At 35.4% G+C, this 17,196-nt stretch overlaps 1 protein-coding gene across 1 annotated transcript; it reads left to right on the forward strand.

Moving 5' to 3' along the window:
• The first annotated feature begins 3,586 nt into the window (after positions 1-3,586).
• On the forward strand, positions 3,587-11,429 carry ufm1 (ubiquitin-fold modifier 1). The gene is made up of 6 exons (XM_052568081.1): positions 3,587-3,686; positions 3,786-3,842; positions 5,069-5,126; positions 6,590-6,629; positions 7,224-7,256; positions 10,153-11,429. Coding segments are annotated over exons 1-6 (273 nt in total). The 5' UTR covers positions 3,587-3,684; the 3' UTR covers positions 10,236-11,429.
• The last annotated feature ends 5,767 nt before the right edge of the window (positions 11,430-17,196 follow it).

A 17,196-nucleotide genomic window follows, 5' to 3' on the forward strand; every position in this document is an offset into this window, starting at 1 on the left:
CGTAGCCTCCTTAACGCTCATCTGTTCCACTGCACTGAAGATGCCACACTCCTTTGCTCTTATCAAGAGCCAGCAGATGTTCTAAGCTGTCCAAATCCTCCTTCCTCCTGAAAACAACCCGATTCTGCCTGAAATAGCCATCCAGATTCTGCTCTCGAGCCCTGAGGAACGACAAACTGACTCTGCGTGTTATTTATAGCACAGGTGAGGTGTCACACTCAAGGCAATGCAAGAGGAAAGGGCTATGATAAAGTCCTATGGTTGCCTATAAAAATCTTGCAGTGAATGCAAACACAGTTGCTATGAAATCATGGTACAGAAGGAGCAAACCTGTAGGTATGAAAGGTTTTATTATTTTTCCTCCAAAAATATGACTCATTTTAAATCGCATATTGCAAATTTCTCTGCTTGGATGTCTCACGTTTGTTCACTTATTGAAATCGATTGAATGATTTTGGGGGGGATACTACAAACCTGAACAGTATCTGCTTTAGGTACAGTGGCTTTTCTATGTTTGTCCTGTAAGGTTGCATTGCTCTTATAATATTGACACGATTTCTTCAGGTCTTTTGCTTGAGATGGTACAGTTCGGTTTTCAGCACCATGGACAGCAAACAAGGACACTTTAGAAACTGGCTTTGTTTCACTTCTCCAAAACACTCAATTTTTTTATAAATTAATTAATGCTTCTAGGTCAGAATAAGGTGTTATCATTGCACACATTAAATTAAGTCTGTCCTAAATGAAAAAGTAGAGGAAGATAAAAAAAAGAGGTTTACACATGAAAGACATGATTAAAGACATTTAATGCCATTTTATATTATTATTTTAATCCACAATGACTGATACAAGTCAGTACAAATGCTTTTTGCTGAATTATATTGTTGCATCATATTTTGTAATTAACCAATCAATAAATATGACATTACCTACAAAAATAATTTGTTGAAATAAAACACATCAAGAGATACATTACTAAATATTATACATTTTTATTAAACATTATAATATTATACATTACTAACAGAAACTAACTTTACACGTTTCTTCAAAAATGTAAGTTAAAATCAAATAAACAAGTAGCTGTTTGCATCTAGTTGAACAGATCTCTGGTGCATTTCCAAAAGCAACTGTGATCGCAAGTTCTGTTATTACCAGTCTAGTTGAAATATAGGAAACACATCCCAAAACATCCTGCAAACAATCCTGATGTAATTTCACATTGGTTAAAGTGTTCACCACATCTATTTTCCACCTTCAGTTGTCTCAGCTGAATTATTTGTTATATTTGTATAAAAAAGTTCATCTGACAGTATGAGCGATGAATTTAGCATCTCATCCTCATCACCACGGGAACCGCACAGCTGTTTGTCACCACATATGACTCACTACGAGCTTCAGCAGGGGACATGATTAGAATTTAGACAACAAAGTCAGGAAATTCTTTCAGGAGATGTTTGTCAAAGAAAAGAACAGTCTTTTGTTGAAAGGTCTTTTGATGTCCGTAATATTAATTTCTCAAGACTTAGTATACATAATTGAATGTTTGTGTTTTGAAGATGGCATGGCTCCTGCCTCTGGGCACGAGTTGGAGATAAAATATTTGCAGATTCTTAGAGGTCTCAGTACAGTAGCTCACATTTGATACAAAACAACTTTATTCAGTGTCAATAAAGATGCAGAGCAGCTATTATCTGATTTCTATTCAGAGGAACAACTTTTCCACTTTATCTAAGTGGTTTCAATGAGCCTGTGACAAAAGTGTAATGGACTCCTGCAAAACTGTCAGCGTCTGGTGTATTTGGGTTTCGAGGCACGCTGAGAAGCCTGTTTTTCTTCAACACCCACATGTCCCTTTAGGGAAGATGCTGGCAGTGTGCCCTATGGTGCCAGCAAGCAGGGTTGGCTTTATGAGGATGACTCATGAGACTGAAGTTAGCTTCCAGCCCTCCTTAAAAACAGCAGCCGCCGGCGCTATAAGCTGCATTCTGAGACCAGCCAGGAAATAGACCTCTGGGCCAAACAGATTATGGCAAATGTGTATTTAAAATATGATTAATCAATTGTTCCAACAGCAGTCCTCCCCCGATTCCTAATTGGGCCCAAGTGGGCTTTTTGCATATGAAAAATTATACGAGTATTACACTCAGGGCTATTTCCATCTGTGTTGCTACACTGATCCTGGGTATTTTAGCTTATTTTGGACCTGTGGCTCATTGGTTAAGTTGTCTGAATTGGAGATATAAAACACACACACACACACACATACACACACACACACACACAGACACACACATACATAAAAACATAAATAATAATATTAATAATATTAATAATAATAATGTCCTTACTGAGTCCTCTGAATTTCTGCATAAAGAAATAATGCAGTTTTTTTTTTCCAGATCAAAAAAATAAATTAATTAAAAGAGTAAAATATAATACTAAGCCTCCCAGGGTGACTGTAAATTACCTTTCAGAACATATACAGGAAAGGGTAGGAAAAAAAGAAGAATCTGTGACTGACTACTGGTGTGAACAAAATGAATTTAAATGGTTTCAGTTATTGCTTTGTGCTTCTGTTATTTATAAATGATGTTAAATGTTTCTGAAAGACAAAATACAAATGTTATTTATTTTAAAACAGGGTTCATGGACCTAATTAAATTACATTTAAATATGTTTTTAAAAAGCATTCTAAATTCCATATTTTTTTTCTAAAGCACAAATTACAGGATCAAACAACACTGATAAGATGACATGTTTGATCAATTATATAAATTTTTTTAAATCAAGTTTAATCACACCACATGGCCAAAATATCCTGCCTATCCCGCCCTTTAAAATGAGCAAAAAAATGGTGATTGACTATATTTTCTAAAGGCTTCCTAAAGGTTTGTCTCCGACTCAAAATCTGAACCATTCACTGAAGAAGAAGATTTTTGTTGTTGTTTTGTTTGTTTCCTAATTGTGGGAATAATTTAGTATAAATAAATAATCTAACAAAAGCATACTTAAAACTCAAAGCATAAAAATATATATATATATATATATATATATATATATATATATATATATATATATATATATATATATATATATATATAATTTTTTTTTTTTTTTTTTTTTTGGTACATTTTAAAAGATAAGAGGAACTGATTTCCCATCCATTATGACATTTAGACTAGCCTGAAGGCAATCATATGATAGATAAACTGTTCTGAATAATTTGTCTGCAGATAGCATATTGTAATAGTTTTTACAGCAATGGAAATAGGAATTGACACATTTTAAGTATTACTTATTTGTCAAAATATTTTTTGTGCCGCTGTATATTAAAATGCATCACTGTTTCCCTTCAATCCACATGCTCTTAAAAGTTTGGATGCATTAAGAGCACACTTTACGGTAACCCAATTCAAGTAAGCTTGAAATTTGCCTGACTGAAATGTACATGCTGCAACACTTTCTGTTTTTTTTTTTTTTTTTCGCTCATCATACTTTTTTAATTCTCTAAAATACATAAATATGACCAAATCGATTAAGTCTAACATTATAAGATTAAAAGGGGAAAATAACAAAAGATGGAAAAGAGAGGTCCATCGAACAGATGACGTGTTACAGCGGGTCCTTGCTTCTTCCGGTTCCGTGTAAACAGTGTGCAGTCCTGTAATACAAATCAGAAAAATGTAAGTAAACCATTTATCATAAAACAACACTTTATTTAGCGATATAAAGTAAAGTATATCTAAATAAACTCCGTGAATATGTGTCTCTTTCTGTTTTAGGTCGAAAGTAACGTTTAAAATCACGCTGACGTCGGACCCTCGGTTACCATATAAAGTGTGAGTGACACATCATTCAACACATGACACATGCTAAACATTAATATTCATGTTTCAACGGATGCATTAGCTCTGATATTCATTATGACAGAAGCGTGTTTTAGTATGTTCCCCAGCTCTTTAGTTTGAATAGCTAAATATTTTTCTCATCGTTATTTATATATTTATTATTTAGTATTTGTATATATATTTTTTAAGTAATTGATCAAATAATGGCCTGACTGAGACATTAAACTTCCACTCTTGTGTTGATATTTCGTTTAAGCACAACTATCTACAGAGAAATGCATGACAGTACTTTATACCTAGATAAAATAGGTTAAGCAGCATTTTAACTTCTAGATATCATATTTCCCATGTTGATTAATTATAGTCCATAAAGACATTTGTTTTGTTTTACAATTATTATTTTTTTAATGTTTGGATTAAAAATGCAGATACAGCGGGTATTTTATTACCAAAACTTATTTGTTTTGTTTTCTTTGTTTGTATGGATTACTTGGATTGTTACGGGACATCTTGTGAAAATTTCAGGTCACCAGCACCTTTAGAAATATATTTTCTGAGAAAAATGGTGATGTGTTCAATACTAATTTTACCCGCTGTGCATTATTTTAAGGAAACAGTTTTTAGAGAGATCTACAGATGCAAATAGATCAACTGTTAAAATAAACTATTAAAACTGTATTTTTCATTTTCTTCCCCTAGTCTGAAAGAAGCAAGACATGTTTTAGATGTCATTGTTCTAAATGTTAGTGTTCTTTTATGTGTCTGCTATATTGATTGTAATCACTATAGTAGTGCTGTGGCCAGTGGTAATCTATGGATGTCATACTGTGTCTGATGGATGGGCAGACTCACATGTTGTTTGGGTGAGAGTGGCCTGTCAAGGGCCATTCAAACTGGCTGATTTATCTGCTCCTCTCCAACACCTGCAGTGCTGATGGCTGCCAGCCATTGTGGATGATTTTTAACATGCCAAGTTTTAGCTAACATGTTTGATCTCATTGAGTGGCTGGTTAAGATGATCAGAGAATAATTTGAAAACGCATAATATTTCTTATGTGCTCTGGTTTAAAACAGAATTAGGCAATACGATTTTTTTGTTCTTTGTTTCTGGACAACACACATTCACTTAGGTTTTCTACACGGGGTAGTTCTCAATATTTGTGTGTGTATGTGTGCTTACTGTTGCACCAAGATTCATTGGCATAATTGTATTTCAGATTAAGTGTACCTGAGAGCACACCATTCACAGCAGTTTTGAAGTTTGCAGCGGAAGAGGTGTGTTGATCTTTTTTTGTTTTTAATTATTGTTCATAGTCTTATTGCAACCTCATTCGAAAATGTATTTTTGAGAGAGTTGCTGAAATGTAGGGAAATGCTTTTGCCATTGTGCTTCTGACTGAATGACGATAGTTTAAAAATATATATATGATGACAGTAATTTGCTACAGTGGTTGGAGCATTACTGACTCTCTGTAAGAATCATTTATTAAATTGGCATGGATCATCATCATAGCATTGATCATGATGTGAACTTTAGCTCAGTTGCATCCTGTAGCAACAATAGAGTGTCTTTTTTGAGTAGTTAATGATTTATTCTCATCTGAAACACACTCAGGCTTATCTCTGTGTCCATAGCCTCTCTTGTAAAAATCAGAACAGGATCAATGCAGAATTATATGAAGGTTGATTAACCCATGTTATTTTAAATGATTTTAAATTATCATAAAAAACAAACAAACATTATTATTAATATTATTTTTGTTTTTGATTTTATTCTGTTTTGCTGTATCAGCATTGGCCACTTGATTTTTGAAACCTTGTATTGTTGAAGAGTATAGGCAAACTGGAAAAAAGTTAAGTCTAATATAAAGCTGATAAATTAATAATAAAAAAACCCCACAAATAATGGATGATATCGATATGTTCGTGATTAGCCATGTATCTTATGAAATTAGGATCAAATTTGACCTAACCCTCTTGATTTGTGGTGGGCTGTCTGGTCTGTTTCACAGCTGTATTCAAGGCACGCAGACCCACGGCAGGATGATGTTGCAGATTAGCTTGGGTGACTGCTGCTTTTTTGACATAATGAAATGCCAAATCTGACAACCTCATAATAAGAAGATGTAATGCATCAGGCTTATTTTCTGCTTTTTTCACCCTCTCAATAATCATTTGTGTATTCCCACTTCAAGTTGTGGTTATGTGATCTTTCATTGTTTTGTTTTCTCTTTTCCTACTGACAAAAGGTAGGCAAAGGAGAATTAGAAACTGAATAAACTCCCACAAAAATCTGTAGTGGATTAATTAAATATGCATTCTTGTGCAATATAAACAGTTATACATTTGATTTTCTGATCACTAATTCTGGCACTAACCTGGCTGCTTGCTCCCCATCAAGTTTTATGCTTTTCAAGGGTGTAGAAATGCCTTCAGGTCACCCTGCAAGTTTCTTAAAGCCCCTTCAGAATGAATTTGCCTGTTTTATTCCTTTCAGTGGCTCTTTGTGACAGTGACAGTTTCTACTAAGCTCAGCCCAGAGAGCTCTTTCCTCACACGTTTGAAGGGTTTTGTTCTGTAGGACAGACTCTTTATATCACCTGACTCAAGTTGATATTTTCTTATCCTTGGCTGACAGGGGATGTTTACGGGACATATTTAGCTGTCAGCATAAGTTGTTGATGGATTGAACCATAAAACGTTTTTTTTTTTTCTTTTTTCTTTTCATGCATTTGAAGTTTAAAGTGCCAGCAGCCACCAGTGCCATCATTACAAACGGTAAGTTGTTGATATTATTCTAATCATCATAATTGTCATATTTTGTCAAATCGTTAAACCAGAGGTTCTCACTTTTTTGACGAATTAAACTAAAATAATCAAAAACCCCAAAAAAATCAAAAAGTATTTCAAAAACCATGGGAACTTTTTTCTTTTTTTGTTGTTATTTTAAATTAATTTAATGCTCTAGCAGATTCTCACATCACCTTCGCATCTTCATTGTCACCTGCACTAAAAAAAAACACTATAGCTCAAATTACAAACTGGTCGTTTTTCGTGAATCAGACAAAACATCTGCTGAATCCTTCACATAATGAATTCACTCAAAATGAGCTGTTGTGCAAATATATAGTTAGAGAGGGAGACTGTGGGGCTATGCTGCGTCATGAGGTATTATCAAACAAATCATAAACGGAATGAAGATATAACTCCCCAATCAACACAGGACAGATATTGTAAATGAGATTGCTTGAATTGTGATTGTTCAGCGTTCTTGGCCATCTGTCTTATTCATTGATTGTCTTTAATAATGATTGTTTTGCATATGTACTCACATTGTAATGCTGATGTTGTTTGTGATTAATATTTGTGTAGATGGCATCGGAATCAACCCGGCGCAGACAGCAGGTCGGTGACGCTTCTTCACTCGATCAGGGCTGTTCTCTGCAGCAGCATCTGGCTGTAATAAATGTACTTTTGTCAGCCATAAATTATTTAGATATATCCATATGTCACACAGGAAAGTTTTTTTTGTTATTGTTGTTTTGTTTATTGGTGCTTCAATCCACCTTCCATGTGTTTTAAGCTTCCTTTTCCATGCATTTTCTCATTGGCATCTTTTGAAATGATACCTCATTTTGCTCTCACTGTTTACTTGCGTGGCTGTGATTTTCCTGCCTATCCCTCATAATAACGGACATGCAAATGAATGGACCCTTCTGTTTTCTGCCTCATGTTGTTCACGTCTATCCGCCTGGGGACCTTTTGAGAGATCGAATGATTTCCTGAGACTCCTTTAGTAGGCTTTGCTTGTGAATTTCACATATTACCTGATGAATATTGATGATGTGCTTCAATTATACCATCCCCCATTGCTGTGAGTTTTCCATCCTACTTGTCACTTAATGTTGGAAAGGTCTATGTCTGTAATCCATTATCCAGTGCATTTACAATATTCTTAAGAATAAGGATATTTAAAAATGGTTTTACTCACAATTTTGATGTGATAATATTTTAGGAGATTGACAAAACTAGAAAAATGTATGTATGCCTTTTTAAGATTTAATTAAGTTATATGACTTATCTACATTAATCACATCTTTAAAAGTCCCATAAATTTAGGTTTTTCATAACCCACCCTTGGAACCATGTTTTTAAAAAGTTATTGATTGGCTGAGAGTCCATCAATAGGCTTTGCATGTTAATTTCGGATATTAGCTGATGAATATTTATGATGTGCTTCAATTATACAATTCCCCATTGTTGTGAGTTTATTCCCCCGACTAAATGTTTCTTTACAGATGTTTTCCATCCTGCTTTACTTGTCATTTACCGCTGGATCTGTCTCTGTCTCTGTAATCCATTATTTGCTGTCTCTAATAACCTGTCCCAATGGTGTTCTGTCAGTGTTTTCCTCTCTGAGTGCCATGTTGCATCTAATTACATGAAAATATGTCATAGGTTGAGATTAATGTCAAATGAGCTGTGATTCATTATAGTAGGAACCTATCTAGCCTGACCCGAATATGAAGCGTGTGTGTATAATAGAAACATGTACCTTCAGCTCTGGAAGTTATACAATCACTTACTAAATATAGTGCAGACACCTTAATAGATTTTGCTTTATGTGATGAGTGAGTTACTTATATAAGAAGGGACTGAGTGAGTCACACTTTGTACCTTATATACATTATACAGGTGTTTTGATATGATTTCATGAATTCTGCTGAAACAAAAACGTCTCTGGTTGTGTATGTAACCATGGTACCCTGAGAAGGGAATGAGACACTGTGTCTTCTAGAGGTTGCTATGGGAACAATAACATTGGTCAGCAACAGCCTATGATGTCATTTCCCAGCGTGATCACAGTATAAAAGGGCTCTGGGAGAACACGTCTGAAGCTTGCGTACAAAGCATGGTAAGGGAACTAATGGACGCAGTGTCTCGTTCCATTCTCAGGGAACCATGGTTGCATACATAATCTGATATGTTGCTTTACGAGGGAACTTCAAATTGTGTTGTCTAGAGGTCGCTATGGGGAATGGTATACTCATGCTGCCATGCTCAGGGGAGCGCATGCCAGAAACTCTTCCATAGCCATGGGAGTTTCCCCAAGGAAGCCTTGATGGCTGTCACTGACATTATCCCCTCCAGCCAAGGACCTGAGCTGCATATCCGAAACAACTTCCCTGATACGCGCTGGGCTGGGAAGCCAAGCCTAGGGCAGAGATCAAAGGCTTGGAATCAGAAGAAAGAGATTCCTTTGAAGTAGGGCTGGGCGATTTTTACCGATTTTATTGATTAATTAGAATTCATTTTGCCATGATTTTTTTTTTTTTTTTAATTGAGAAATTGCAATTTTGAATAGAGAACTATTACCAAATGTTAGAATTAGATACTTTGACAATAAGCTGGTGATAACAGTAAAGAGAAAAGAACGATCCAATCACATGTCGACGCATGAGATTAACTGCTAACGTGTGACGCGAGTGAAGGACCATAAATTGGCTCTATGCGCCAGTCACACAGAATGCGGGTTTGTGTTGACATGAATACGATGCGAGCAGTGGAATAGTAAAACATGCAAGAAGATGGGGAACTTCTTTTAACTTGAGCTCAGTATTTTTTGAATGCCGTTTTATGAATGAGACCTCGTATGAGACACAAGCGCAACAGTAAAAACAAATCCATGTTTACACAGAAAAAACAATGGAAAAGCAGCTTAATCGTATAAAAACCTGTAAAGAACAATTAGTGAAAGTGAAATTCAGCCAAGTATGGTGCTCTGCATTTAACCCATCCGAAGTGCACACACACAGAGCAGTGAACACAAACACACACACTGTGAGCACACACCCGGAGCAGTGGGCAGCCATTTATGCTGCGGCGCCCGGGGAGCAGTTGGGGGTTCGATGCCTTGCTCAAGGGAACCTAAGTCGTGGTAGTGAAGGTGGAGAGAGAACTGCACATGTACTCCCCCCACCCACAATTCCTGCCGGCCCGGGACTCGAACTCACAACCTTTCGATTGGGAGACCGACTCTCTAACCATTAGGCCACGACTTCCCCATATCATTACTGTACGTCTGATATTTCATGTTTGCATCATGGTGACATCATAGGCTTTCGCTGGCCGAAGTTATTGTCATGTTCGGATGTATGCTTCAGACACCGGTCACGCTGAAAGCATTCCCCATAGCAACCTCTAGAGGACGCAGTTCAAAGTACAAAAGAAGGGAAGGGAAGCTGTACACTGAACATGTGTCATATGCTGTACGTAATATGCTATATCTCTATGATTACAGGAAATGTGTTCCTGAAGCATGGCTCGGAGCTACGAATTATTCCCAGAGATCGGGTCGGAGGAGGTCGCAAGCCCAGGATGTGACTATCCAGTAATTTTCTGTCACAGACGATGAACATGCTTATTTATTGTCCAGCCTTGAGGTGTCAGCTCTCGCAGGCACTGATGCGGCTCCAAATCTGTCAGAGGACCTCAAAAAATCTCACAGAGCTGCCGTCACAACCCCCTTTTCAAAGATATTCACTCGCAGAATGTTGTTGATTTCTTGTGGCCCAAAGTTCTAACCGCCATGTATTGATCTTTGATCTTTCACAAAATATTCCATCTCTTTTTTTTTTTGAGATCACACACTTAGTATGTTCATAAAGCATAGTTTTACCTGCCTTAAATACATAATGTCTACGTAAAATCCAATTCAATGTTTAAATACTGTTAAAAAATTATATGATTCTCATTTTCCGTTTCAAGAAGAAAAGGCAAACATCATACTTTTTTTTTTTCTTCATATTTTGTTTCATTAATGGTTATTTTGAGCTGTATATAACTTATTTCAGGCAGATAATGACAGTGTGATGAAACTCCTGCAGTTGTGTAACTAAACCAAACTATACAACAGTATGACTAAAGAAGCTCTAAATAAGACAATAAAAGATGCATTTCGTAATATACTTTCTATGTTAAAAAAAAATTACAAAATAACTCCAGTTTGACGTCTAGTTTCTTAAAAGTTGCTTTTTGTAACTTTCATGGTCGCTCAAGTTGGCGTGCCTTTTCATTTAAGGCTTCAAATCATGGCTTGACTTGAATTAGTACATCAGGCTAATGAATGACAGGCTCTGCCTTTGCTTTTACACCTTCCACTTACCCTCCTTCACTTACATTACTGCCAGGCAGAAGTGGAGGAGGAGAAAAAGGGTCTGACTATTCAGTGTGATAATGGATCTTTCATTTGTTTTAATAAAAGAGCAGGCATGCTTTGCCCTTTCCATGCCACTCATTACTGGGAAAAGGGTAGAAGTGCATTATAAATACAGCAAGGCCTGCATTATTCAAACACAGACATGTTACTCTGGATCACATATGAAAAGGCATCGCTTGCCTCCAGCCTCATTTGGCAGGAAATGATGCGGTTTGTTCATTAGCCATGGAAGAAATTGTGCTTTTACAGAAGTGAAAGATCTTGCCAGTGTGACAAATGTCAGATTTAGAAGTTATAAAGTTAAAAATACACTTTGTAGTATTCTTGTCATAAGCATTAAAGAAACCAACGAATACTGATCTGTATACTGCCTGTTTTTGTTGAATGTGTTCACCTTGAAATTCTGCTACACAGGATGTTTCGTCTTAATTTGTTCACTTAATTTAATGTTTATAAACATAAACCATGTTTCAAAGCTTTCAGTGGATAAGACGGGTTTTTAAAATTCTCCTTTATGGTTCAAAGAGGTAGAAAGACATGCAGTGATGTTGCTATTTGCATAAATTCAATCCTGTGCCATCTGTAAGAAGCCGCCTTAAGCAAGCAAATGACAGAACTGTTGAATATTTATGTTATATATTTTGAATAGGTGTCGTGGACATGACTGTGTTATTTCAGGGGTTTAAACGGTATTACCTGTCAGAGCTTTAAAGGGGTCCTGAACTGAGAAGTCAAAATTACGTTGATTTGTTGACATATAAGAGGTCAATGTACTATGCAGTCAGATGAGGGGGGTCAAAACAGGACAGAAATGAACCTATTCTACATTTTGATGTTTTTTTTTTTTTTTTGATGTAAACATTTTTAACATTATAAGTACAACTCCGAGAACAGTACAAAATAAAAAAAGGCAGATTTGACCCCTTTAAGCCTTATGATGGTACAGATATAAGCCAGCTAAGCCTATGAAACCGCTGTACAATACTGGGGTCTTGTGATTGTACAACCGTTTTATGTACCTGCAAAAACATGTTTTTTTTCTCATATAGCTATAGAAACTCCTAATTGAACATTTCTGTGAGGTTCATGAGAGATTGAACACTCACACAAAGGCCACCACTCTGAATTGCTGTTGTCAAATAAGTCATTTTTCCCCCACCTCCTCAGCGTCTGAACGTTGTCCATGTGTATTACAGATAAGCTATCGCTGCCTGTCAGTTCTGCTTCTCACTCAGTGTATCTTTCAGATGAAGAGATATGTGGCATGAATTTAGATTTAGATTGTGCATTCAAGCAGTAGATTCATTTTCCGGATTTTTAATTCACAGTTGTAATTAATTTGCTATATTTTTTTCAAGCAAAGGAAATACTATACCTTTGTGAGTGTACAGCAGCAAATTGGTTTGGCCTTTGAAAGAATGTGGTTTTATGATGTTCATTTTTTCAGTCACAAGAATTAGCAACCTTTGTAGCAACAAGGTTCAGGAAATGCCTTTTTTGTCACTGCATCATAATGTTTTGACTTTACAAGACCTCGTAATTGGCAGAAAGCCTTTCTGCATAAACAGTAAACTGGAGTTACAGTAAAGCCACAATAACAATCAAAGCAAAGGAAAGCCAGAAACAAAAATAAAAAAAGCAAAGCCAAACACAAAACAAAAATTAAAACAAAACAAAGTCCTAAATAAAACCCTCAAAACAAAAGTCTCAGAATTAAAGCAGAGTAATACAAGAAACAAAATAAACAGAACAAGAATTCAAGTAAAGCCAGAAACAAAAAAGCAAAGTCAAACACAAGATAAAAATTAAAAGCAGTCGAAAATAAAACCCTCAAAACAAAAATCTCAAAAGTTGAAGGGGTCATATGATGCGATTTCAGTTTGTCCTTTTTCTTTGGAGTGTTACAAGCTCTTGGTGCATAAAGAAGATCTGTAAAGTTGCAGAGATTAAAGTCTCGAATCTAAAGAATTATTCTTTATAAAAGTTTAGACTCGTCCACGCCCCACTAAAACGGCTCGTTCTAAATATTCACAAAAAGCAAGAAGGCGTAGCTTTTATTCTGCTGATACCACCGGTGCCATGTTGTGGAGACGCTGTGTGTTTGGTTGTGAAAGCGAAGCTACTTGGTTTGGTCTTCCAAAATAGGACACAACTAGAAATCAGTGGATAAGTTGTATTCACAACACCGTTCCAGAACAGTCTAACCCAAATATGTGTGCAACACATTTAACAGAGGTTGAGGAGTGTTTCCTGTGAGAGTAGCCTTCAACGTGATGTTTTATTAACAAATTTTGGGAGGAGCAGGTGCAGATAATCAATGTGGCCAATTCACCATAAGTAATCACATCATCTATTCAACCACCACGAGAGAGAGCCACTATAAATAATCATAGCAGCCTTACCTTCATTCTCTCTAGTATTTCAGCATCCCTCCACCAGCGACTCCTCACCGTCGACCCGACCCAAGTTCCTTCATACATGCTACAACTACATGTTCAAGAAAACACCTTACATTTATCTGATTTTCTCAGCCCATTTTGTTTGCTGATGTAAATATGTAAAACGTACATGGGCGATTATATTTTATATGATTTTTGTTGTTTCTAAACTCTAAACATTATTGACATATATATACACACTCTAATTCTGTATTAAGGGGACTTTTTTATTTGTTTATTTCTATAACTCAGGGCTAGGGGTGGGGGAAAATGTTGTTTCTATTCTTCTGTATCTTAAAACAAATAAAATAAAATCTCAGGCCAGTCAGCATATTGTGATATAATATTGGAGAGGTCATCCTTAGATATGAGATCAGCCCCTCACCCTTGCACCTCTCTTAAATTTGTGTTTGGTATTCTAGAGGTGTCTTGCCCTTCTTTCAATTCTATTAGATGAAATGTCGTGCTGGCACGAGGCTGCACCTTCTCAGAGCTCAGCTTCAGTTTCACTTTACACTTAATGTGACAGGAATGACTGAACAGGACATTAGCAGCGGCACACGCAAGCATGCAATTCCAACATACGAAGAAATGTTGATAGTGTAATATGTTGTGAAAATGTATTTTAAGTTATTGCACATTATTAGCTATGAAAAGGCATCTTCTCAGGCATCTCAATTTCATTCCATCATTACTTGAAATCCAACTTTCGATTGAATGTTTCAAATTTAAATCCAATTTAAATGTTTTGCATGACACTCATTTTTCAACAAAACAATCTAAAATCAGGTTTTCACAAGGAGTACTGTTGTAGTCCCAGTGATGTTTACACAATGCCAGACAAATGGATGACGGGATGAAAAAGCAAGAGGCTATTACCATTACATGGAAACACCTTCAGAAAGTCAGTCATAGATCAGCATGAAACAAATGCAGCTCGAAGCTAATGTCACAGTGAGCATCAGGGTGTGCTTGAAGAAAATGAGAAGACCCAGACAGTTCAAGTGATGATAAAGCTCTTGAGTAGGACAATGTCTCTAAAGGAATGGAATTGTGTGTGTGTGTGTCTGAGAAAGCTATAGACATGCACAGACCATAATATTTCTTTTCTCCTGAGCCAAGTTGCCTTGTAATGGCGCTGGTTTGGATTTCTCAGAACATTCTGGCAAGGTTCTTTCATGAGCTATGAACAAACATCTGACAATAATGTTAAAAGATAATGTTAGTTCAGTGTTATCTGAATTTAAATTAAGTTCTCAAAATGTTAGCACAAAAACATTATTTATACATTATAGCTTTTTTTATTTTACTGAAATTTTAGTTAGACATGGGATCAAGTTTTTTTTTCGAATGTTTTTTAAACTATAAATAAAATTGTTTATTTCTTTATATGTTTAGATCATCGTCGTTTTAATCATAACAACTGATTAATTAATGTTAGTGCTCAAAGTCATACAGTCTTCAACAATGTTTTCAAGAGGTTAGCAAAAACATTATTTATGCTTCATGGAATGATTGTTTTACGAAACATTTCAGCTAGACATCGGACAATATATTTTTCAATTCATGTCAATAATTTTTTACAGTATATTTATAATATGATTTGTTTATATATTTATTTGTTTAGATTATCATCATTTTAATCATGTTATAACTGATTTATAAACTTTGATGGTACATTCAAAGGTATCTGGTTTTTAATAATGTTCTAAAAACATCCGCAACAACATTATTTATACATCAAATGTCTTTAATGAAACATTTTAGTTGGGCAATGGATAATTTTTTATTTGTTTTTTTTTTTTTTTTTTCATTTTCGTTTTTATAAATCATTTTCACACAATTAATAATAATTTGTTTAGATTATAGAACCTTTGGTCTTTAATAAAAAAAAAAGTTAGCAAAACATTGTTCATGGAATGTTGTTTTATGAGATGTTTTAGTTGGACATTGGACTTTTTTAAATTAAAAGTAAATAAAAGTCATAATTTTCACACTATAATATATGTTTAAATTAAAATTCATTCAAAGGTATCTGGTCTTTAATAGCATCCTAAAAACATCATGGCATGTATTTTTGTTCTGAAAATGTTTATTTGGACATTGGATTATTTATTTATTTTGAAAAAATTATGCAAAACATTTTCACACTGTAAATAATAAAACTGCTTAAGTTTATGTAGATTATCATAGTTTTAATCATAGGCTATTTGATTAACAAACCTCAACACACTCATTAAAAACGTTTTCATAACTTAATGGGAATGTTAGCAAGACATTCTTAGAACTTAGAACATTTTGTAAGCTTTGGTACCCTCATCAGAACAAAACATCCAAACAAGGTTTCATAAATGCAATTTCTGATAATTCAATCAACAAACACGATTAAGCTGGAATCTGATACAAATGCATCTTGAATAATGAGACAGCGGAAAACGAAACTCCTCAGAACTCATCTAATCCAGTGTAAATTTCGATTCACTATTGTTTACCAAATGTTACAAGCATTTCAACCTAATCATCCCTTCATAAAAGGGTTATTTGATATCTCACATTTGAAGAACTAGATATACAAACAGCAGGCAAACACTTAAGAAAGCAGCATTATGTCACTCCACGACATCGATTAGGCCCTCCATCTACAGCATGCGGCCTATAATTAACCTCCATCCCCCTTTCTCTCGCTCTCTCTCTCTCACACCACTCCTCCTTCCTTGCTTTCTTCCCATTACTTCAGACAGCAAAAGTATGATGTGGCGGCACCAATTATAACAGCCTATTTTCTTTAGTGGCTGCACAGAGGTTGAAAGTTGGCTGTAGAAAGCAGCAGCAGAGCTCTCCAGAGAGCCAGGTCAGTTTGCCCACATGCTTTTGTCAGCCTCATTAATGAGCATCTCACTCTGCTGTCCATAAAAGCATTTTTGAAACCACAGCTCAAACTGCAATCCAGCTGAAGTCCTTCGTCTGTGTACAGAAAGATTCGATTATGGCTGGTGAAGTGATTGATACGCGAGCGTGTTTGCTCGGTTTGAACTCGCCGTGCTCCGAGTCAGGAGTTCATTTGAGTGTTTAGCTGTTGTTAATATGGTGTTTAATCTTTGATTAGAAAGTCAAAAGAGCTCATGATAAATCTGATAGAGACACACTGTAAAAAAAAAAAAAAAAAAAAAAAAGTTGTGGTTGCCGGATTTTTACTGTAAAAAATATGATTTAAGATTTAACGTTTTTCATTTAAATTTACAGTTAAATACCGTAATTTAACTAACTGATATAATGTTAATATACCAACCTATTGGAGTGCTGAAATCTGTTTTATACCTTTGTAAGACACTGATAACCACCAAAAGCAGGCGGTGATGAGAAAGTCACATGATGAACCAAACCCATCACAAGCAGCTTTTAAATAATAACATGTATAGAAAGTGCACAGCCTCATTCACACAAACGCTAAACACCATCAATGTAAACACACATGAAACTGAAATAATGCAATAAACATTCATTTAACAGCATTAGTGTAACACACAGTCCTAATATTCAAAACTGATAAGAAAAAACATAGTTATTTAAAAAAAAAAAAAAAACATAAAATTTGAAATGTAACACAAGGAATTCTGGGGATGTCAATTTACGAATAAGTCTTTTTCACTTCCAAAAACAGTATACTACCATAAAATTATTGTCCAAT

Source organism: Carassius gibelio, chromosome B10, assembly GCF_023724105.1.
Source record: "Carassius gibelio isolate Cgi1373 ecotype wild population from Czech Republic chromosome B10, carGib1.2-hapl.c, whole genome shotgun sequence".
NCBI lineage: Eukaryota > Metazoa > Chordata > Actinopteri > Cypriniformes > Cyprinidae > Carassius > Carassius gibelio.